We start from the raw sequence: 25,410 nt of genomic DNA on the forward strand, positions 1-25,410 counted from the left end.
CACACTACAACTCATTCTAACCAAGCCATTATACTAGCAAACACTCAGTGTACCTAGTGGCATCCTATACGTGGCTATTGGACTTTGCTATAGTCCCACTAGTGCAAAGACATTTGCAGAGCGCGTCTGCCTGCGTTGCACACTACAACTCATTAAAACCAAGCCATTATACTAGCAAACACTCAGTGTACCTAGTGGCATCCTATACGTGGCTATTGGACTTTGCTATAGTCCCACTAGTGCAAAGACATTTGCAGAGCGCGTCTGCCTGCGTTGCACACTACAACTCATTCTAACCAAGCCATTATACTAGCAAACACTCAGTGTACCTAGTGGCATCCTATACGTGGCTATTGGACTTTGCTATAGTCCCACTAGTGCAAAGACATTTGCAGCACGTCTGCCTGCGTTGCACACTCCAACTAATTATAACTAAGTTGCATTGTCAGGGATATTTATTCTTTATTATTCTGCTGTTAATAAAGCTAGACCACCACTGCAATCTTCACCACCTCTCAATTTTTACTACCACATTTTCAGTCCACAATCTTGTCGCAATCAACATGAGTGGCAAAATGACAGATGCTGGTGGAAAGGGGAAGAGGCGTGGTGGAAAAGGCAAAAAAGGTTTTGTCCGTGGGGAAGGTGGCAAAGCTCCATTATCATCTGCTGAAGATAGACCATCTACCAGCAAAAGTAAGATGTCTACTACTTACCGTGGACAATCCGATGTGCTCCCTTTTTTACGGACACGAACAACAGGAAGAAAGGTAGATGATGGGCAAAAAAGGAAAATGCTTGAATGGATCTCAAGTGGTCCAACAAGTGCCCTCTCAGCCACTTCAAGTACCGCATCCAAAAAACACCAGTCCTCTGAGTTGTCATCCCAATCACACTTGATTTCTCCCAGCTCTGAAGTCTCCATCAGCCCTGCACAGTATGGTGGAACTGAGATGGCTGAGTCTGCAGAGCTGTTCAGTCACACTATAGCCTGGGAATCAGAGGTCTGCTCCCAAGCTACAGTGAGTACAGAACAGGAAATGGTCTGCAGTGATGCCCAGAACCTTTGTGACTCAGATTCAGGCCGTGAGGACCAAGTTTCTGAGCATAATGTTGACCCTTTGTCACAAACTGTAACACCTGTGGTTATAGACAATGAGGAACATACTGATGAAGATGAGACGCAGATACCCGATTGGGATGACAACTTAAATATTCCGTCAGGGCAAGAAGAGGCTCGGTCTGAGGGGGAGGGGAGTGCAAACACAACAATTGATGATGACGTTCTAGATCCCACCTACTGTCAACCCCCAGTCAGGCACTCGAGGAGGTCAACAGAGGCGGTGGAGGAGGATGCAACCGACGACGAAGTTACCTTGCGCCTTCCTGGACAGAGTCGGAGCACTGGTAGCACGTCTACAACTGCATCCTCAGCCACCACTCTGCCTATGAGCATTATTCGGGGTGGATCAACAGGTCGCATGGCCTCTAAGCCTTGCCTAGCCTGGTCCTTTTTTCACATCGAAAAAGATCGCCCAACTCATGTGATATGTAACATTTGTCATGATTCTCTTAGTAGAGGTCAAAAGCTCAGCAGTTTGACAACTTCTTCCATGAATCGTCACATGAATAAATATCATAAGTCCCGGTGGGAAGCTCACCGTGCTGCAATGCGGCCTAGCGGAGCGAACCATCCACCGCCCGCCCCTTCCACTGCATCCGCGCGCTCTTCATCTTCTAGGACTGTGGGGACAGCTGCCACACCTGTTTTTCCACGCAAAACTTCCACCACTGTAACCGCAACAGGCAGTTTGCTTGTAAGGTCGTCAGTTGGTTTGGAAGGGGAAACAAGTGAGTGTGTACAGCTCTCTCAGACATCGATAGCACCAACGTTGGATGAAGGCAACATCATGTCTCCGCCTGCACTTTCCTCACAAACCTGCATTTTTCCAGGGACACCCTACTCAACACCGTCTACACACAGCAGCCAGATCTCTGTCCCTCAGATGTGGTCAAATAAAAGGCCACTTCCTCCGACCCATGACAAAGCTAAGAGGTTGACTCTATCCCTCTGTAAGCTGTTGGCTACCGAAATGCTGCCTTTCCGCCTAGTGGACACACAGGATTTTAGAGACCTTATGTCTGTCGCTGTGCCCCAGTACCAGATGCCTAGTCGCCACTACTTCTCTAAGAAAGGTGTGCCCGCGCTACACCAGCATGTCGCACACAACATCACCGCTTCCTTGAGAAACTCTGTGTGTGAACGGGTGCATTTCACCACCGATACTTGGACCAGTAAGCATGGACAGGGACGTTACATGTCGCTGACTGGGCACTGGGTAACTATGGTGATAGATGGTGAAGGGTCTGCTGCACAAGTCTTGCCGTCCCCACGACTTGTGTGTCAATCCTCTGTCTGTCCAAGTTCCGCCACTGCTTCTGCATCCTCCACCTCATCTGGGTCCTCCACCTCCGCCCCAAGCCTGCCTGGTCAGGCCACCAGCGTTCTCACTGCGCAGAAGGAATCACGCACCCCTCATTACTATGCTGGCAGCAGAGCGCAACGGCATCAGGCGGTCTTTAGCTTGACATGTCTTGGTAATAAGAGTCACACAGCTGAGGAGTTGTGGTCAGCTTTGCGGTCCGAGTTTAATAAATGGTTGTCTCCACTCAAACTGCAGCCTGGTAAGGCCGTGTGCGACAATGCTGCAAACCTGGGTGCGGCACTTCGCCTGGGCAAGGTGACACACGTACCTTGTATGGCTCACGTGTTGAACCTTGTCGTGCAGCAATTTTTAACACACTATCCCGGCCTAGATGGCCTTCTGAACAGGGCACGAAAACTGTCAGCTCACTTCCGCCGTTCAAGCGCCGCAGCAGAGCGACTTGCATCGCTCCAGAAGTCTTTCGGCCTGCCGGTTCATCGCCTGAAATGCGATGTGGCGACACGCTGGAATTCAACTCTCCACATGTTACAGCGACTGTGGCAGCACCGCAGAGCCCTGGTGCAATACGTCATGACGTATAGCCTGGGCCAACGAGATGCAGAGGTGGGGCAGATCACCCTGATGGAGTGGTCTCAGATCAAGGACCTATGCACCCTTCTGCACAGTTTCGACATGGCGACGAATATGTTTAGCTCTGACAATGCCATTATCAGCATGACGATTCCAGTCATTTACATGCTGGAGCACACGCTAAACACTATTCGGAGTCAGGGGGTGGGACAACATGAAGGGGAGGAACTACAGGAGGATTCATATGCGCAAGGGACAACAACATCACGAAGGTCCAGACGTTCATCATCACCAACGCAGCAGGCATGGGACCATGGGGGACAGGGATCGACAAGGGCGCATAGTAGCAGGCGAAATGTTGAGCAAGGTGCAGGAGAACATGAAGAAATGGAGGACGAACTGTCCATGGACATGGAAGACTCAGCGGATGAGGGAGACCTTGGTCAAATTTCAGTTGAAAGAGGTTGGGGTCAGATGTCAGAGGAAGAAAGAACGGGTAGCACCTCTATGCCACAAACACAGCATGGACTTGGTCCGCATGGCTGCGCAAGACACATGAGTGCCTTTTTGTTGCACTACCTCCAACATGACAGTCGTATTGTCAAAATTAGAAGTGATGATGACTACTGGATTGCCACACTATTAGATCCCCGGTACAAGTCCAAATTTTGTGACATAATTCCAGCCATAGAAAGGGACGCACGTATGCAGGAGTATCAGCAGAAGCTGTTACTAGATCTTAGCTCGGCTTTTCCACCAAACAACCGTGCAGGTGCAGGGAGTGAATCTCCCAGTTGTAACTTGACAAACATGGGACGGTCTCGTCATCTTCAACAGTCTACCCGTACCAGTAGGACCTTTTCTGGTGCCGGTAACAGCAATTTTATGGAATCTTTTCATAATTTTTTTAGACCCTCTTTTGCAAGGCCACCAGAGACAACAAGTCTGACACATAGTCAACGGCTGGAGAGGATGATACAGGAGTATCTCCAAATGAACATCGATGCCATGACTGTGCAACTGGAGCCTTGCTCCTTTTGGGCTTCAAACCTACAAAAATGGCCAGAGCTCGCAACTTACGCCTTGGAGATTTTGTCGTGTCCAGCTGCCAGCGTTGTCTCTGAACGTGTATTCAGTGCTGCTGGGTGTGTGCTGACAGATAAGCGCACGCGTCTGTCCAGTGACAATGTGGACAGACTGACGTTCATCAAAATGAACAAGTCATGGATCCAGAAGGAATTTACTACCCCTGTGTCATCCTGGGGAGAGTAAATGCTTGTGGATTTGGAATGTGCTTGATGCAAATCAAAACATCCTGTTTGCAACTAGGGCCCAAGTGCTGCCACTGATGGGGTGGGTGTCTGTGTGGCCCAATTTTTGGAAAAAAGGGAGACTCCGCTTGGAGTAACCCTTGCTTGCTGTGTTTTTAAAAGAAGCCAAGATGAACAGAGCTGGGATCAGGAAAGACTTTGCTACCTACCCCGGTGTCATCCTGGGGACGGATAAGAATGGCGTATTTTTGAATGTGCTTGATGCAAATCTAGCTGTGAAGTGTACAACTGGGGCACAACTGCTGCCACTGAATGGGTGGGTGTGTGTGGGGCCCAATTTTTGGAAAAAAGGGGAGACTCCGCTTGGAGTAACCCTTGCTTACATTGTTTTTAAAAGAAGCCAAGATGAACAAGTCATGGGTCAGCAAAGACTTTGCTACCTACCCCAGTGTCATCCTGGGGACGGCTAAGAATAGCGTATTTTTGAATGTGCTTGATGCAAATCAAAACATCCTGTTTGCAACTAGGGCCCAAGTGCTGCCACTGATGGGGTGGGTGTCTGTGTGGCCCAATTTTTGGAAAAAAGGGAGACTCCGCTTGGAGTAACCCTTGCTTGCTGTGTTTTTAAAAGAAGCCAAGATGAACAGAGCTGGGATCAGGAAAGACTTTGCTACCTACCCCGGTGTCATCCTGGGGACGGCTAAGAATAGCGTATTTTTGAATGTGCTTGATGCAAATCAAAACATCCTGTTTGCAACTAGGGCCCAAGTGCTGCCACTGATGGGGTGGGTGTCTGTGTGGCCCAATTTTTGGAAAAAAGGGAGACTCCGCTTGGAGTAACCCTTGCTTACATTGTTTTTAAAAGAAGCCAAGATGAACAAGTCATGGGTCAGCAAAGACTTTGCTACCTACCCCGGTGTCATCCTGGGGACGGCTAAGAATAGCGTATTTTTGAATGTGCTTGATGCAAATCAAAACATCCTGTTTGCAACTAGGGCCCAAGTGCTGCCACTGATGTGGTGGGTGTCTGTGTGGCCCAATTTTTGGAAAAAAGGGAGACTCCGCTTGGAGTAACCCTTGCTTGCTGTGTTTTTAAAAGAAGCCAAGATGAACAGAGCTGGGATCAGGAAAGACTTTGCTACCTACCCCGGTGTCATCCTGGGGACGGATAAGAATGGCGTATTTTTGAATGTGCTTGATGCAAATCTAGCTGTGAAGTGTACAACTGGGGCACAACTGCTGCCACTGAATGGGTGGGTGTGTGTGGGGCCCAATTTTTGGAAAAAAGGGGAGACTCCGCTTGGAGTAACCCTTGCTTACATTGTTTTTAAAAGAAGCCAAGATGAACAAGTCATGGGTCAGCAAAGACTTTGCTACCTACCCCAGTGTCATCCTGGGGACGGCTAAGAATAGCGTATTTTTGAATGTGCTTGATGCAAATCAAAACATCCTGTTTGCAACTAGGGCCCAAGTGCTGCCACTGATGGGGTGGGTGTCTGTGTGGCCCAATTTTTGGAAAAAAGGGAGACTCCGCTTGGAGTAACCCTTGCTTGCTGTGTTTTTAAAAGAAGCCAAGATGAACAGAGCTGGGATCAGGAAAGACTTTGCTACCTACCCCGGTGTCATCCTGGGGACGGTTAAGAATAGCGTATTTTTGAATGTGCTTGATGCAAATCTAGCTGTGAAGTGTACAACTGGGGCACAACTGCTGCCACTGAAGGGGTGGGTGTGTGTGGGGCCCAATTTTTGGAAAAAAGGGAGACTCCGCTTGGAGTAACCCTTGCTTGCTGTGTTTTTAAAAGAAGCCAAGATGAACAGAGCTGGGATCAGGAAAGACTTTGCTACCTACCCCGGTGTCATCCTGGGGACGGATAAGAATGGCGTATTTTTGAATGTGCTTGATGCAAATCTAGCTGTGAAGTGTACAACTGGGGCACAACTGCTGCCACTGAAGGGGTGGGTGTGTGGGGCCCAATTTTTGGAAAAAAGGGAGACTCCGCTTGGAGTCACCTTGCGGTGTTTTACATGACTTTAGAAGGGCGTGCCATGCCTATATCTGTGTGTCCTCCTCTTTTTCCTTGTCCAGCTGTTTTGTTTTCGCATGAGTACATGTCCTTGTCACTTTCCCATGTGTTTGTGTTGTGTTGTGAGTTGTTTGTCACCTTTTGGACACCTTTGAGGGTGTTTTCTAGGTGTTTTACTGTGTTTGTGATTGCCTGCCATTGTTTCCTATGGGCTCGAGTTCGGTTCGTCGAACGTTCGACGAGCCGAACTCGAGCCAGACCCCCCGTTCGGCGAACCGCCTCGAGCCGAACCGGGACCGGTTCGCTCATCTCTACTTACTAGTCTCTGGAGCGGCTGTAACACTTTTTTGGGGTTACTTCATTAACCTCATGCATATTTACTGATTTCCTCAACCACTGGCAGTCCTGGATCTTTGATTGCTTGGAGTTATACGCGAGCACCACCTTGTGGGAAAGTGTGTCTGACTGTAACCAATCACAGACACTGTGTGCATGTCTATAGTGTAAAAATAAATAAATTGCCATATAGTCCATCCATATTATGACACCCAGCACAGATAATGCATATGACTATATACTGTAGCCCCCAGCCGTGTGCTTATCTTGGCTGTGTATGAAAATAAGAAGGACTGCATGTGGCTTTTTAAAAAATATTTAACTAAATAATTTAAAAAATTGGCATGAGGTCCCCCCAATTTTGATGCCTATCCAAGATAAAGCCGACAGCTGGAGGATGGTATTCTCAGGCAGTGGAGACTCATGGTTATTGGGCCCCCCAATCTAAAAATAGCAGCCTGCAGCCACCCAGGATTGTCGCTTCCATTAGATGCGACAATCCCGAAACTTTGCCCGACTCATCCCTATTGCCCTGGTTTAGTGGCATTCAGAGAAATATAGAGTTAATTATAGCTCACAGCAGCCACAAATCCCTAGATTAGTAATGGGAGGCAACTATGAGACCCCCATTACTAATCTGTAAGTGAAAATAAATAAACACAAACACCAGAAAAACTTTATTTGAAATAATATACAAAAAACAAACCATCTTGCACCACTTTAATAACCAAAAGAACACCCAGTTCCGACATAATCCAGATGAGGTCTCACAATGATTCTAAGGGTACGGTTCCACTTCCATTTTGCACGAACAAGTGCAATCTGATAAAACATCGGACTGCACTCACACCAGTGCAAAACTATGGGGCAGTGTCCATCTGTGATTGATTTCTCATCCCATATCAGCATGCGGAATGAATCGCAGCATGCTGTTTACATGCTGTTTGTAGGCATTTACACACAAATAAATTAATTTTAGCATCATGCATTTTTTTTTCTGCTACTGGTCATATGAGTGTCGCATGGAAGACACATGGATGGCACACTCGAACAGCCATATGGAGATCCAAAACAAACCATGCAACATGGTAGCTATGAGGCCCAGAAACTTTAAGATAGCCTTTAAGAGAGACTTTAAGTTTCTTGCAGTTCTCAGCTGTTGGGTCACTTAGAGGCTGTGAACTCTGGTAACAGTGCTCAGCCTCCACGTGTCGTGGCAGCTGGCAACTCAATGGTAAGTGAAGGAATGTTAAAAGGCTCCCTTAAAGTTACTGTGTTGAAAGCTGATGTGAGACCCAATGTCTGTGAGCTCTAGTAACCCACAGCCACTGGGTCTCCCAGCAGCTGTGATGCCCGGAAACTTTAAAGGAGCCTTTAAGGCCCACTTTACACAAATGTGTGAAAAAAGCACAAGTTGAACGGCCCATTTTGAACGTCCATAAGACCATCCATGTGTCCATGTGTGTCATTCGAGTTACTGGTACAGGAAAAAAAAATCATAATAATAATATTTTTTTTATATAGCACCAACATATTATGTAGCGCTTTACAATTCAGTGGACATGTACAGACAATATGAGACATTACAGAATAACAAAATTCATCAGATATCAAGAGAGTGAGGTCCCTGCTCGTAAACTTAGGTGGGCTTTAAACGCTGCGACATCGCTAGCAATTGCTAGCGATGTCGAGAGCGATAGCATCCGCCCCCGTCACACATGCGATAGGTGGTGATTGCTGCCGTAGGGAATATTATCGCTACGGCAGCTTCACACGCACATACCTGGTCGGCGACGTCGCTGTGACCGCCGAACAATCCCTCCTTCAAGGGGGAGGTGCATTCAGCGTCACCGTGACGTCACTAAGCGGCCGGCCAATAGAAGCAGAGGGGTGGAGATGAGTGGGACATACAGTAACATCCCGCCCACCTTCTTCCTTCCGCATTGCTGGCAGGACGCAGGTAAGGAGAGGTTTGTCGTTCCTGCGGCTTCACACACAGCGATGTGTGGTGCTGTAGGAATGAGGAACAACATCATACCTGCAGCAGCAGCAGCGATATAATGAAAAGGAGCGACGTGTCACCGGTCAACGAATTTTGACGTTTTTACGATGGTGATCATCGCTCCTAGGGTTTACACGCTGCAATGTCGGTAACGGCGCCAGATGTGTGTCGCTAACGACGTGACCCCGATGATATATTGTTACTGATGTCGCAACGTGTAAAGCCCCCCTCACAGTTTGTGAGGAAATAGGAGAGGCATAAAAGGTGAATGGGTGAGAAAAGCTTGTCATATATGGTTCAGCCATCAAAATAATAGGGGATTCAGATCCAGCTGCATGAACTGGTAACCAGCCAGAATTTATACAAGTACAGATACAGAGTGTGAAAGAAGTACATGGAGAGGAATGCCACCAGGAGATACAAGGGACAAGAATTGGAAGTAAAGTTTGTTAAAGGCAGAATGAGAATAGTTAGATGAGGAAGGTGAGGTGATAGACTAGTCTAAAGAGATGCGGTTTTAAAGCCCGCTTAAAAGGTGTGGTGTTGTAAATTAATCAAATTGTTCTTGGTAGTGTGTTCCAGAGCATTGGCGCAGCTCGGGAGAAATCTTGACGACAGGAATGTGAGGTTCAAATTATTGAGGATCAGTCTTCAGTCAATAGCAGAGTGTAGGGCATGGGTTGGGTGATAGACAGAGATAAGGGAGGGGATGTACGGTGGTGCGGAATTGTGGAGAACTTTGTGGGTGAGAGTTATAACTTTACGTTGGACTCTGTAACAGATAGGCAACCATTGCAGTGACTGGCACAGAACAGAGGCATCAGTGAAGCAGTTGGAGAGGAAAATGATCCTGGCTGATTCAGGATGGATTGGAGAGGGCAGAGTTTAGTAATAGGGAGACCTGTTAGTAGAGAATTACAGTACTCTAGGTGAGAATGAACAAGAGCGACAGTAAGAGTTTTTACACTTATGCAAATCACATTATACTGTAATGAATTGGTTTTATGTTTAAAAGATGTTCAAAGCCAGAAAAATTATAGATCATTTCAGTTTGATTGATTTTTTTAAAACCAGCCAAGTGACAGTAAATAACTGGGGGCTGATCTTTTTAGGGTGAGAAGGGCCATGGTTATTTGGCCCTTACCAGCCTAAAAATAGAAGCCCGCAGTCACCATAAAAGTAGCGCATCTATTAGATGCATCAAATCTGGAGCTTTACATGGCTCTACTAGTTGCCCTAGTGCAGTGGCAAACATGGTAATATATGCGGTTGATTCCAGCTGTGAATAGCCAGCTGGCATCCACCCCTGGTATTGTTAAAGGGTAGGCGTCTGTCACACATCCCCATTACTAATCTAGTAGAAATATAAAAAAATATTTGAACAAACACCCCCTTGACTACAGCCCTCATTAGCTATTTTTTTTTTTTTTTTTTAAATTCTGCCGCAATCCATAGTGATGTCCCAGGACATTCCCCACAAACTAATCTGAAAGACGTAAAAAGAGAAAATGATTAAAGGAATAAAGACAAAAGATACCCTCATTCACCAATTTATTTTAGTGCAAAAACCCTAATCCAGGGTGTGGCGTAATCTAAAATGGGGTCCCATAATTGTTTCAAGACTCACTGTCCCAGCCAATGAACAACAGATCGTTCCTCATTAGCAGGGAGTGCAGTCACTGCAGCTCACACACTGTTCTTTGTCAAAATCACTGTAGTGAACTGAAGTGACTTCATGAGTTCAGCACAGGTCACTGCAGTGGGTCACACAGTAGTCACGGCAGGCAGGGAAGAAAGGTTACAGCATGAATTAACTGCAGGTCAGCGCCCACTGCTGTTCTCACACCAAGTATAATGAGAGACCGCAGCAATGAATTTAGCAAACTCGTGAGTTCAACTCAGTTCATTGGTCACGGCTGTTCTTACTCATGTATCGTGAGAGGGCTCTTGCGATATTTTGGCGTGAGAACAGGTGCAGGCATTGAAAGGTCTCTGCCTGCAGCCACAGTGCATGGAAATGTTTTCTTATTTGCTGGAGTGCTGCAACTGAAGAATATAGAAGAGCCGGATCGTCGAGAGACCTCGTGTGGATTACGATGGACTTCAGTGTTTGAGGTTAATAAAGGGGTGAAAGAGGGTAATTTCTTTTGTATTTTACTTCAAATTTAGGATTTTTTTTCTGTGTTTATTTCTTTTAACTTACAGATTAGTAACAAGCAGAGATCTCATAGACCTCTAACTTGTACTAATCTAGGGCTTAAGCGGGCTTTACGCGCAATGACATCGCTAACAAGATGTCGTTGGGGTCACGAAATTTGTGACGCACATCTGGCCTCGTTAGCGATGACGTTGCGTGTGAAACGCAGGAACGACCGTTAACGATCAAATTTACTTACCAAATTGTTGATCGTTGACCAGTCGTTCCTATCCCAATTATCGTTGCTGCTGCAGGAACGATGTTGTTCGTCATTCCTGCGGCAGCACACATCGCCATGTGTGACACCGCAGGAAGGAGGAACATCACCGTACCTGCGGCCGCCCGCAATGAGGAAGGAAGGTGGTGAGCGGGATGTTTGGCCCGCTCATCTCCGCCCCTCCGCTTTTATTGGGTGGCCGCTTAGTAACGTTGCTGTGACGCCAAACGAACCACCCCCTTAGAAAGGAGGCGGTTCGCCGGCCACAGCGACGTTGCTAGGCAGGTAAGTATGTGTGACTGTTCCTAGCAATGTTGTGTGCCACTGGCAGCGATTTACCCATGACGCACAACAGACGGCATTGGCATTATCACGGCTGGGCATCAAAATTGGGGGGACTGCATGTTGTTTTTTTAAATTTATTTAAATTATAAAAAAGACACATGGGGTCCCTCGTCTTTTTCTATACAGCGAAGATATTATGCACAGCTGGGTGCTCAAGCCTGTTGCCGTCAGCTTTATCTGTGCTGGTTATCAATATTCATTTAAGTTTAAACTTCAGACAGACAGCTACTATGAGGGCAACCAATCAAGGAAGCCGGAAGTCTGACTGCACCAATCACAGACACTATCACAGATGGTGGGCGAGGCAAGCAGGGCATATGCATGAGGGATAATGAGTTGCCCTGGAAGTAGTGTTACAGCTGTGCGGAAACTGGTATGTCCTGCTATAACTATTTTGCTTGATTTTTTTTTTTACAGTGAATTACCTGACCAATCACAGTCATGTCAATTCTTGACTTGGCTGTGATGGGGCCAGAAGCGATTTCCAGAATAGTGTAACCCCGAACAGTTACTGAACAAAGCTGATCTTTGCTGATTTTTGCAATAAATGCTTGTGAATCCGAGCCGAATGCGTCAAGGCTCATACCGAATTTGAACTTGGCAAACTTTTTATCAAACAAGTTTGCTTACCTCTAGTCTTCATTATGGATGAGTGAGCGTACTCGGCACTGATCAATACTTGATCGAACATAGGAGTGCTTGGGCATGCTCGTTACTCTGCCAAGTATCTCAAGTGCTCTGGTCCCATGCTTGAGTCCCCTAACATGTTTAGCAACTGTTAGATAGCCAATAAACATTCGGGGATTGCCTGCCAAACACCACAATTTCGTAGCCAGTGCATTACTGTGATTGGCCGGTTGCATTGTGTTATATGAGACTGAATTTTCATCACACTTTTCATTGGAAGCAGTCCAGGGAGAGTTGATCTAGGATAAAGAGCTAAGATTAAAGCAGGGTTTGTGCACGTGCTTGTGATTTTTTTTTTATTACTGGGCTAGTAAAGGGGGTGAACCCCTGTGCTTGATGCCAGCTGACATTACACATCAACCCAAAACAATATTACCCTGATTGCCACCACCATCAGGGCAATTGGGAAGAGCTGGGCAAAGTGCCAAAAATATGATGTGCCAATTCTGGGGTGGCTTTGGGCTGCTATTTTTAGTCTGAGAAGGTTTAAATAACCATGTACCTTCCCAGTCTGATAATATCAGCCCCCAGCTGTCAGCTTTACATTCGCTGGTTATCAAAAATGGGGGAAGACTTCACATTGTCACTTTAAATTATTTAATTTCCAGAAGCGACCTGGGAGTCAGAGATCCATTCCGGCATCTTCTCCACACTGTTTCTATCCATTTCAGCGATTTTCTAGCCCCCCCATCCCTACTGTTAGGGTCTTCCGGAAAAATACTTGAGTTCTCCATTTACTTCCATTATACTCGTTACTTGAGTCAAGCCTCTCTGACCATACCGGCCTGCTTGATTTGAATAACGAGCATTTGAGAATTTTAGCGCATGCTCATCATTAGTCCTCAACACCACTTATAACTATTATACCACTGTTATGCTTTATATTTGTCTCCTGACACCCTGTTCTATTATACAGCTGTAAACTTTGTTACTGCTGTCTCTGTATTTCTGGAAGGCAGCTTTTTAAACAACTGCACTTATATAGTCATCTCTAGGTCCTGCAAAAATGATTCAACCTGCAGATTTAAAAGCTTTGCTACATTGTTGGACTCTGTTGCACAACTCAACTCTGCTTAACTTATCTGAAATGAGCTTCCCATATGGTTCTATATAGCTGGGTGCTGTACATAGCTGGGTTCATTTATTCTGCTCAACACTATTGAACATTCCTACAATGTTCTTTTAACATACCCCCGTGTTAAATTTTGGGGCACTACTATTCTACAGGTCAGTAACACTTTGAACACAAAGGGGAGAAGGGAGATCTCTTGTAACTCACCTGAGTTTGTACCCTAAGCTACTTAATGTCCCTATATCGGCCTTTTCCCCATCACCATCACATGCCTAGGCTCTCACTTGCCCTGAACCCACCCTGGCTAGTGAGAAGGCCAGCTAGATCACTAGTCTCATGCAATAATACAAAATAAGATAAAGGAGACAGACAAAGGGAAAAAGATGCAAAAGGAAAAAACACTCCAAGTTTCTTCAATGCAGCAAAACATTACAGCTGCAATAGTCACAAACCCTCAGCTTCTTCCAGAGACTGGCTCCAACAAAAGTGGTCAGCATAAAATGAGTTTCTATAACAGGCATCAGATGATAAGAGACATGACTTTTAATAGCAAAGCAGAGTGGCCACAGAAGAACTGCACCTGAGATTAAGGCTTCAAAGAACATCCGGATAGAAAAGAGTCCTTAACAACCATCCACTTTCAATTTTCAGTGTTTTTTTTAATGGGAACTAATATTAAAATAAAAAAACTAAAACTCTGTAGGATTATGAAAAAAATAATCCTCCAACTTTGACAACTGACTTAAGTCCTGATCTATCAATTTGGGCCAATTTTTTTGATGAAATGATCTAATACTAATAATATACCTTCATTGCTGGGCTCTGCTTCATCTCTTAACTCCGCTAAAACATTATTTGCTTTATCTCACATACCCAGATCTGCTACATCGCTGGGCTCTGCTGTTAACGTCTAAATTAAGCCTTCTGCAGAGCCACTTCTTGCATTGTTGGGCTTTTTTACACTGCTGAAAACTTCTACTTTATGCATTATAAAATTATTTCATTAAAAAAAATATTAAAAAGGGGCACATATTAGTAGATGAGAAGTAAATTCAGTAGTTTGGACGGCCATTTTTTCTTTTTACCAACAAAACAATTATTTTTTTTATTTCAGTTTTGGTTGTCATTTAGTTCTATTTTTGTATTTTTTTCTGTTCCCTTTATCAGAAGACTTTTTGTAATCCATTCTGGCTTGAAAAGTAAGATATAGCATTTTGGAATGAATATGCATGCGAGTAGTCCTGCAGTAGAAGCCAAAATTGCAAATATCTCCACCGCTACGACATATTTGCCCTTACTGCTCAGGTACGCCGGGATAAAGGCTATCCAGACGCTGCAGAACACCAACATACTGAATGTTATCAGTTTGGCTTCATTAAATTTATCAGGCAAATTTTTGGCAAAAAAAGAGATGATAAAACTAATAAGCGCTAAGAACCCTAGATATCCAAGTACAAAGTATAATGCAACTGGTGATCCTTCACGACATTCTACTATGATTTTCCCAAGTTCATCGCTCATGTTATTATATGGAAATGGTGGAGCCAACGTCAACCAAAAAATACATATTAACACTTGAAATATGGAACAGGACAAAACGAAAAATTTGTACACCGATGGTTTCATCCACTTCTTCAATTTACTCCCTGGTTTGGTGGCATTAAAGGCGATGATAACTGTTATAGTTTTTGCCAAAATGGAAGAAATACAAACCGAAAAGCTGACCCCGAAAACAGCGTGCCGGAGAACGCAAGTCAACTGAGTGGGGTAACCGATGAAAATTAAGGCACAGAGGAAACACATTTTCAGAGAGATGAGAAGAATAAAGCTTAGGTCTCTGTTGTTGGCCTTCACAATCGCGGTTTTTCGATATTTCCTAAAGATTGTCGTAATCCAGCACGTGAGAAAAAGGAGAAGTAAAGAAAGTGTGGCCAGAGATGCCCCCAAAGTATCCTCATATGATAAATATGTTACTAGCTTGGGTACACAATTGTCCTTCATTAGATTCGACCACATATCTGCTGGACATTTCAAACAAGTATCCATATCTAGAATAAAAGGAACATTATTTCATTAATGAAAAATACGAACATTAATTTTTTGTTAGCTCCTGAACGACCAGGTCATTTGGTGGTTAAATGAATGTATCATCAAACAAAGGGTTCTGTTTAATTTAGAATTTCAGTAAAATATTTTCACAATTTTTTATTAGATATCACAATCTGTATTAAAACTAAAAATGAGATGTCTTGAAAGTATTACCTTGGCTACAAGGGAAAATTTAGACTACAAATGTATTGTCTCAGGAAATTGACATTTCCATTAGCAGCAATAGACTGACTAAGATCCTATATTTTTTTTGAAGCATCTATTGAACGTGTGCAATGCACATTGGGAATGGAGGATTAGCGGGGGGCTTTAACTATTATGCTATTGTCAATTATGGATCCTATCTTGTCTGTGATGACAATTAACTCTTCTTAACAAGGTATACTATGGAGTACTTTGCACGTTGAGACATCGCTAGCATTGGCTAGCCACGCAGAGCGCGATAGTACCCGCTCCCCGTCGCACATGCGATATCTTGTATAGCTGCCGTAGCGAACATTATCGCTACGGCAGCTTCACACGCACTTAACTGCCCTGTGACGTCGCTCTGGCCGGCGACCTGCCTCCTTCCTAAGGGGGCGGGTCATGCAGCATCACAGCGACGTGACACGGCAGGCGGCCAAAAGAAGCGGAGGGGCGGAGATGAGTGGGACGTAAACATCCCACCCACCTCTTTCCTTCCTTCCTTCCGCATAGCCGGTGGAGGCAGGTAAGGAGATGTTTCTTGCTCCTGCGGCTTCACACACAGCGATGTGTGCTGCCGCAGGAACGAGGAACAACATCGTATCTCCTATTGGTGCGACATTATGAAAATGACCGACGCTACACAGATCACCAATTTTTGACGCTTTTGCGATCATTTATTGCCGCATCTAGGCTTTACACGTTGCAACGTCGTTACTGGCGCCGGATGTGCGTCACTTTCGATTTGACCCCGATGATATCGCAGTATCGATGTTGCAGCGTGCAAAGTACCCCTAAGAGTCTATAAGAGGCTCAAATACAATATTACTAATTTTGCATTTTTATTGCAGAACATAAAATATATATTTTTTTTAAGTGAACAGAATACAATAAATTGATTTAAATAACAGGTCATGTTCTAATTAGTTCCCTTTAAAGGCCAGATATTTTTTTTAGCTTCCTCTCTTTATCTGGAAAATTATTTTAAAAATTAAATTAATAAGTTGAATATAGCTCTTTCTTCTTAGGGGTACTTTGCACACTACGACACCGCAAGCCGATGGTAGCGATGCTGAGCGCAATAGTCCCCGCCCCGTCGCAGCTTCACATGCACTTACCTGCCCTGCGAAGTTGCTCTGGCCGGCGAACCGCCTCCTTCCTAAGGGGGCGTGTCGTGTGGCATCAGACCGACGTCACACGGCAGGCGGCCAATAGAAGCAGGGGGGCGGAAATGAGCGGGACGTAAACATTCCGCCCAACTCCTTGCTTCCTCATTGCAGATGGGACGCAGGTAAGGAGATGTTCCTCGCTCCTACGGCTTCACATACAGCGATGTTGTTACGTCACCGCCGGAGTCTGCTCCAGCGACTTCTGCTCCGATCGCCAGGCGACACCGTGTTCCTGCCGTGGATGGTGCTGGTGATGGGAGAGAAGTCGATGCCAGCGGCACCAGTGGGTGCAGGCTCCGATCATCCACTGGGCTGGGTTAGCTTGGGATCTGCAGTACTGCTGGCTGACTGTGGGTGGCATGTGTCTTCCAGCTGAAGTTGCCAGTGTTCAGCTACAGCCAATGGGAAGACACCACACCCTTCTTATTTCCCCTCCTGTCACATGATTACTGCCAGATATAGCTCTGATTTTCCTGGCTCCTGTTACGTCCTATTCTGTTGGTGATTCCTGTGTTGACTTCTGCGTGTTTTGACTACCCTTCTGCCTACTGTTTTTGTACCTTGCTGCCCGACCCAGATCTGACCTCTGCTACGTTTGCTGACTACGTCACTGCCTGCCAATTCTGTCCCTGTTCCGCAATTCCTGGTTTGACCCTGCCTTACTACTACTCTCATCGGACTGCAGCCTTCCACAGGTAGTGATCTCCAGGGTCCTGTGTAATTCCAAATCCCTGTATAGGGGTTAAAGGGTTTCAGGGTTCTGGGGGTCCTAGTTGGTGAGTGGCTTCCCTCTAGCCTCCCCTTTACAGCCCATCTGAGTCTGTGGATCCAGGCAGGCGTTACATTTGTGTGCTGCCGCAGGAATGAGAAACAACATCGTAACATCGGTCCTTCCAAAATTATGGAAATGACTGCCGCTACACCGATCATACGATTTCGACGCTTTTGCGCTTCTTAATCATATTAAAAAGGATTCACATACTCTGATGTCGACAGCGACACCGGATGTGCGTCACTTTCGATTTGACCCCACCGACATCACACCTGCAATGTCATAGTGTGCAAAGTACCCCTTATACTCAATTACTCATGTCTAGGCATGAGCTAAACCCAACTGGAAAGTTCTGGGGTTCGTACTGAATACCTTGTGTCCAGTGCTGAACCACGAACATGGAGTTTTACTATACACCCAGCTCCTGTTTAATTATGTCATCCAAACAAAGATTGTTGAAAGGCCGTAGAGCAGCCAATCAGCAAGCTTTTCTAGTGTGGGCACTTCCAGCACCATCACAGCCATTTCAAGTATTGGCACAGCTGTGAATGGCCAGCACACCACTGTAAAACGAAAAAACAAAAAAAGACGTGGGTTCCTACTCTATGTTTGATAACCAGTGGGGGGTAAAACAGCAGCTACAGGCTGCAATCATCACCATGGCTATAAAACGGAGAGGATCCCATAATTAAAAAAAAATACTTGGTGTTCGCCTCATTTTTTATAACCAGCCATGGTAAAGCTGACAGCTGGGGCGGGTATTATCAGCGTGTGAGGAGCCATGGCTATTGGTCCCTCCCATCCTAAAAATACTATCCCACAGCCATCCCAGAAGTTCACACTGGAGGCTCCCTGCTGTCCTCAGTGAAAGTTGAACCCATTGAAGGATTGCTGGACTGCTGACAGTCCAGCAATCCAGCAATGGGGTCCAGATGAGTTCACTGAGGGCAGCGAGGAGCCCCTAGTCTGAACTCCAGTTACCTGACTGCCAGATTGTTGGATTGCAGGACACGGCGCTAAAGCAGTCTGAAAATCTGGCAGTCAGGTCACCAGAGTTCACACTAGGAGCTCTCCTCTGACCTCAGTCAACTCAATTAAACCCACTGTTAAATTGCCGGACTGCCAGATTGTGCAATATGACAGCACAGTATTTCAGCAATCAGGCAGCGAGATCAATTGAGTTGACACTGTAGGAACATACAGCGATGAACTCAGTTGAACTGCTGCCTGGTTGTTGGACTGCTGTGCTAATGTGTCAGGCAATCTAATAGCCAGTCAGTAGTTCAGCTGAGTTCACATCTGGTGGTTCCCATGGTGTGAACTCAGTTGCACCCACTGCCAGATTGATGGACTGCTGTGCTGCCATGTCCCACAATCTGGCAATCCAGCAGCGGGTTCATCTGAGTTCACTAATGACAGAAGATAAGCCCTTGGATATTAACTAAATAATGCCAACTCTTATCACAGCTGAGTGCTCCCCACAGCCCTCATTGTTTAGGCTGTAGTTATCGGTAACGTTTTCAATCACTGCAGACTCCAGACATAGCACATCCTTTGTGGCACATTGTGTGAATTATGTGCAACCTGTAGAGGTGTTTCTGAGGTTAATAAATGTGTGAAAGAGCGAATATGTATTTTTTATTTAAAAAAAAAAGTATTTTTTGTGTCTTTATTTCCTTTTATTTACAGGCTAGTAGTGGGAGTGTCTTATAGACCTCTCCCAATTACTGACTTAGGGATGATTTTTGAAAAATTTTGTAGCCCCTTACCACCTCCTAAGACCATTTTACAGCACAGAACTTCTCGTCCCCACTTACATGTATGGGAATCGTTATCCAGAATCAAGTTCAGGTCAAGTTCAATTCCCAAACTCAACTTTTTTTTAATCCGTGCGGATTTGGCAAACCCAAATATCCATTCGTCCACTCATCACTATTCATGTCACCTTCACTTAAAAAATATATTCACACTTTTCTTAGTCAAAAGGACTAGAACTACTACTTCTACTAGTAATAATCTTTATTTGTGTCTCTAACATATTCCACAACACTTTATTCAGATGGTATATGTGGAAACAATATCAGACAAGACACCATAACACATAGTTCAACAATTCGAAAAAGAGCATTGAGAGACTATTCAACGAAATTTGAAATCAATGAGAAGATAATGAGCATAGAAAAAAATTATTGGTGAATGTTTTAGAGACTGAGATGTACCAACACAACCAGGATAAGTGGTGGTAAAGTATCTACAATTGTCCACAAGGTCTGGATCTACCATCAGATGGTGATTATCCACAAGGGAAAGTCATATAACTCCACTGTATCAAAGAGTAAATGTCATGCTGCTTAGTTCCCCTTCAACTGCAACTGGGCATTATCGTAATCTGCAATGCTTGAAATAACCTATTTTCTCTACTTTAACGCAAAGTAACTCATGCTCCATGCAATATGCATGTCAGTAGTTGAATTGTGCAATTGGAGATGTTGGAGACCCTTATGGTCAATGTTATATGCAGCAGTATGTGGGTGAGTAAAAGGAGGAGAGCAGCAGCAGTTGAAATGTGTGAAATTGAGTTATCTCAAGGGACATGAATGTAAAGTAACATAAAATATATGATAAAGATAACAATGACATTGGCTTTGATAGCCAACTTTCACAAAAGGTGCAAAAAGGGAACTGACATGGTCCTTTTTAGTGCTCATGAGCATGACAAGCTGTATACTCAATGGCTCACAGGTGTATAATTTGCATCAAGCAATGGGATTACTATTGGATAGCTTTGCTTTTAGATAAATTGCATTGAAATAAAAATATGGGAATTTTTACTGGTTTCCAAAAAGGAGTAAAAATTGGTGCACTAAGAGAATAATCTGTGTTCCCTGCTTGGTTAATGTTTGCAAGACCCCTATCCACTCCCCACAACGCCACTACTACCTCACCTGTAAAAGCAGGACTACAAATTAACAGAGTCAACTGCTGCAGTGATTATAGTATGTATGACATGAGGGACCAGAGGGTATATCTGCTGCGCCAAACTGACGCACTTCAGGAAACAGAGATGCATGGCCTGAATAGTCAGGTTCAGCTGTAGCTTCAAGGGGTAAATTCTTCTCATCTCTTCAGTAGATATCCTGGGATTTGACCCCATAGGTGATTGGGATAGGTATACTTGATCAGTGGCAAAATGTGGTCCAGTTTGTTATGAACATAGAGCTTTGTTGAGCCTCAAGTGCGTTAGATATGGTTTTCATTATGTACAGTGGTTTTGTTACAACCAAGTGAACCAGACTGCATCCAAAAGTGGAGTATGGAAAGCCTCACATTTATCAAAATGAATCGGCCACGGATCAGTGCTTTTCATACACTTACAACTAATATCAATGATTAGATCAGCCACAGCAAATGATTGTCTATGCATTGTGTTTTACACTGTTCTGCAAAAAGGCGTGATGCACCTCACATAGCCAGACATCTACTGCCTGTCCATTATGTTACATCTATATTGTGCTGATGCTGCAGGTACTACCAGTGCAAGCCGTACACAGCTGGATATCCTTTTATCTATCCCTTCAGATTCCATACTGTACAGCAACTTTCACTGCCACACCGACTTTCACAATTAGTAGACAGCCTTATATCTCCATCCTGTGCAATAAGTTCTATAGCTCTGCTGTATTGCTGCCAGAGCTACCAGTGCTGACTGTACACTGCCAGATATCTCTTTGCCTGTCCTGTTGCTTAAGTACACTTAGGGGTACTTTACACATTGCGACATCGCTAGCATCGGGTAGCGATGCCGAGCGTGATAGTACCTGCCCCCGTCGCACATGCGATATGTGGTGATTGCTGCCGTAGTGAATATTATCGCTACGGCAGCTTCACACACACATACCTGGTCGGCGACGTCGCTGTGACTGCCAAAATATCCCTCCTTCAAGGGGGAGGTGCGTTCGGCGTCACACCTACGTCACTAATCAGCCGGCCGCATATATAGCCTGGGTCTCAGCGTCCCATACACGGTAAGTTTTTTAACTGCATGAGAGGACACACACAAGCTAGGGACCCCAACGTAGAGAAATACTTTGGCGTAGTGTTGGGGCTCTTCTGCATTGATCAATTCAGTAGCTAAATTTCTCTTTATTCATATATTCATGGCAGTAATGCAGGTTCCATTTTTCACATTTCATTCTTACAAATAGCTATTGAATTTTTCATGTCAGTATTCACACAGCAGTTTCTGCTATTCCATGTATTCCCCTTCCATAGTCACTGGTGTGCATACCTTATCTCCCCATAGTGATGTTTTTTAGGTTTTTTGCACCCAGTTCAGACATAGAATGGAGTTCCAAACGTTATTCACTAATCAGCCGGCCAATAGAAGCGGAGGGGCGGAGATGAGCGGGACATAACATCCCGCCCACCTTCTCACTTCCGCATTGCCGTCGGGACGCAGGTAAGGAGATGTTTGTCGCTCCTGCAGGTTTACACACAGCAATGTGTGAATCTGCAGTAACGACAAACAACATCGTACCTGCGGTCGACCCAACATTATGAAAATGACCGACGCTACACAGATCAGCGATTTTCGATGCATTTGCGATCGTTTATCGTCGCACAAAGGATTTACACGTTGCGATATCGTTACCTGCGCCGGATGTGCATCACTAACGATGTGATCCCGACGATATTTCGGATGCAATGTCGCAACGTGTAAAGTACCCCTAAGTCATGTCACATGTTTTACATTTCTAATAAGAAATAGATCTAGTTTATACAAAGACTCAAAATTACATTGTTGACCCTTTTTTTCAAGCCTTGCAATTTGTTACGGCATATTGAATATCCCCTTCTGGGGAAACAATGGGAGCTTATTCATGCCTAATCAGTGCTTTGCGTTTTTCACAATTTCTGTGTTTTGTTTGTCCACTTTGGATTTTTTGACTAACAACTGGTTTTCAATGGGAGTTTACTGGTCATCATGGACCCATAATGTCAGAGTTTTGTTCATCGAACGACTCAATTATTACTTTTGCCTTTTAACATGGTCTCTATCATGCTGGAAAAAGACTTGTTCCTCACCAAATGGCTCTTGCATTTTTAGTGAGCCCACTCACCTGACTGAAAATCAACTCAACACGATAACCCCTTTACTACCTTGGATGTACCTATGCGACCAAGGTCGTACCTGTCTCACTAATGTGGTCTCAAGCAGCCAACCAGCATTATTCCCTGTTCACGGAGTTAAACTCTGACAACCGTTCCGGTGGTGATAACACAATTCCCCATGACTATCGGCAGCCCCACGACACCATCATGGGGACCTGATGGGTTGTCCTGACATGAGGGGATTAGCTGATGACTCATGTCACTTTCATGATGTGCTTTCTGGGAATGGCGGCAGAGTGCCAGCATTAACAGGAAAACAGCATTTCTGTACAACAGAAGCAATCGCAGTGAATGAGTTCATGTTCATTAAAAGGACTACTAAAATCAATACTAAAATCAATAAAAAGTAAAAAAAAAAGTTTTAAAAATATGATTTTAAAAAAAAAAACCTCAAAGTTCAAATCCTCTATTTTTGCCCCATTGAAAATAAAACAATGAAAAAAATGCATATTTATTATTGCCATGTTCAGAAATGCCCGATATCTCTAAATTCATAATCAATTAATCTGGTCGGTAAAAGGCATAGTGAGAAAAAAATCAAAATGTCAGAATTATGTTTTTTTGGTCCCTACACCATTGCAATAAAATCTAATAAAAAACGATCAAAACATTGCATCTATCCAAAAATAATATAATTAAAAACATCCACTCAAGATGCCAAAAATAAGCCATCACTGAGCCCCAGATCCCGAAAAATGAGAACAAACTCGGACCTGAGGAATTTTATTGCCAGGTCAGTTTTTACCATATATTGAATATGGTAAATAAAATAAAAAAAAATATCGTGCAATTGCAATTTTTATTTACAATTTCTCAGCACTTGGATTTTTTTTTTCCATTTTCTAATAAAATATACGGCAAAATAAATGGTGTCAATCAAGCTTATCACAACTCACCCCGCAAGAAAACAAGCCCTCATACAGCTATATCAACTGAAAATAAAAAAAAAAAGTTAAGGCTCTTTGAAAAGGGGGGGGGGGGGGGAGAAACGAAAGCAAAAAATGGAAAATCGCTGAGTGGTGAAGGGGTTAATGGTCTCAGGAAGTTTTATTGTTGGAATGACACAAGAGGTGTTAATTTACATGGGTGTCTAAAGATGTGATTGTGGCACCCTTGAGGCCTCAGCTGCCACAGGGTGCTGCATCTGTCTTAAGGTGCGGTACTGATCCAAGTAAGAAGAGGTTAACCACTAATGTTCAGAGCTTACACACATCCTGGGCTCATAACTTACACAATCCCCAGCCCTTGAGTCAGATAGTTATACAATACAGGAAGCCAGACATCCTGGGGAATTCCAGGTTACCAGGGCAACATCCACTAAGAGTCATCGCAAGGGTGGGGGCTGCCAGAGGAAATGAGCAAACACAAACAGTTTCTAGTCAGATCAGTCTGGGAGAGAAGCAACAACAGGTCCCTTGGGGGTGTGCGACCCAGCTCTGTTATGATTCAGGGACCGAGGAGGATCAAAAAATGTAGAAACCCAAAAGGTAACAGAGTGGCTGGAACCTTAACGGACTAGAGACCTAATCCTGACACACAACTTGAAGTAGCTGTGGGACGAGCCTATGATGACCTAGTCATCTCGACATAGCTGTAGAACTAAATATTCTTACAGATAGAGATATAAAAAAGCCAATCTGCCTTGGAGCAAGCCCCAAAGATATAGATAGCCCCCCACATCTAAAGACTACGGTGATATAAGAAAACACAATAAAAGCTAGAAAAACAGATTCGTGAGGCCCAAACTATCTTTAAAGGAAAGGATTGGAGGGAGTTCTGTCTACAGCCGTAAAAACCCAAATAAATACCAGCACGACTGGTATGGAAAAACCCTGAGGCCAAACGGCCTCTCCCTCACTAGATCAGCACTCAGATGTTACTGGGATCCATTAATACTAACATAGATGAGGGACTGAATGAATTAATACCAAGCATGACAAAACACATTGCAGAATCATGGAGCTAAGTATACAGACACTCCCAGCAGGGAATGATCCCATTTCACCAAGAACTCCACACAGACAAATTAGGAACCAAGCATAGTATCAAAGCAGAAAAAAACAACAAGAAAATGGAAACAATAAGCAGAAGCACAAGACCCCTTATCTGAGAGGAGTTCTGGTAGTGAGCAGGGCTGGTTTCAAAAATGTCCTTAACACACAGGATATCTATTGAGCATCGGCAAGTAACAGGAGGAAACTGCTCAGTTATATAGTCCAATCAGAAATGCTTGGTTGCCAGTCCTCCACAGGTGTGTGGCTTTCATTCCACAAATCAACTGCACCGTCAGCACTGACCACAAGGAGCCCCAAACTGAAAAACGTATTCACAATACAGCTTCATTCCCTGAGATTGCCTGGGATGCATGTTTCAGAGCTATCTCGGGAAAGGAGAAAGTGCCAGAACATCATGGGACTTGTAGTACTATGGCTGCTACACATAGTGCTAGAGAGCTTCTATAGCTCTGACCGTGCAGACTTGAAGAGACTGGGAGGATAGGAAGAGAAGCAGGAGATGACCGGGTGGAACTGGTGAGACAGAGGAGAACATGGTAGCTGAGGTCGAGCCTAACCGTTCCCACAGTGGTAGCGCAGTCGGGGTGCATAGCTCTCGGTTAAGGAAACCTTCATGGACTCTAACAAATCTGCAGGAGATGGGGATTCCAAGTCCCATCGCCACTACCCATTTTCCCAGAGCACAGTAACATATATAGGATCCTGGGTCAGGGCCACAGCTGGACCCCACATCGGACCCGCGTCACCTGCATACGGGACAGGACACTTAACACCGATGGTGGGGTCCCCAAATTGCTTCAGTCCACATGAAACCATGTGTCA

The 25,410-nt window shown here is 44.6% G+C and overlaps 1 protein-coding gene across 1 annotated transcript in view; it reads right to left on the reverse strand.

Moving 5' to 3' along the window:
- Positions 1 to 14,278: 14,278 nt before the first annotated feature.
- Positions 14,279 to 25,410, reverse strand: part of LOC142257658 (vomeronasal type-2 receptor 26-like) — a 49,358-nt gene continuing 38,226 nt past the window's right edge. Inside the window, exon 6 of the mRNA XM_075329795.1 lies at positions 14,279 to 15,216. Within this exon, the coding sequence (XP_075185910.1) occupies positions 14,279 to 15,216 (938 nt within the window). The remainder of the gene's footprint in view (positions 15,217 to 25,410) is intronic.

The sequence above is a fragment of the Anomaloglossus baeobatrachus genome, chromosome 12 (genome assembly GCF_048569485.1).
Source record: "Anomaloglossus baeobatrachus isolate aAnoBae1 chromosome 12, aAnoBae1.hap1, whole genome shotgun sequence".
Taxonomy (NCBI): Eukaryota; Metazoa; Chordata; class Amphibia; order Anura; family Aromobatidae; genus Anomaloglossus; species Anomaloglossus baeobatrachus.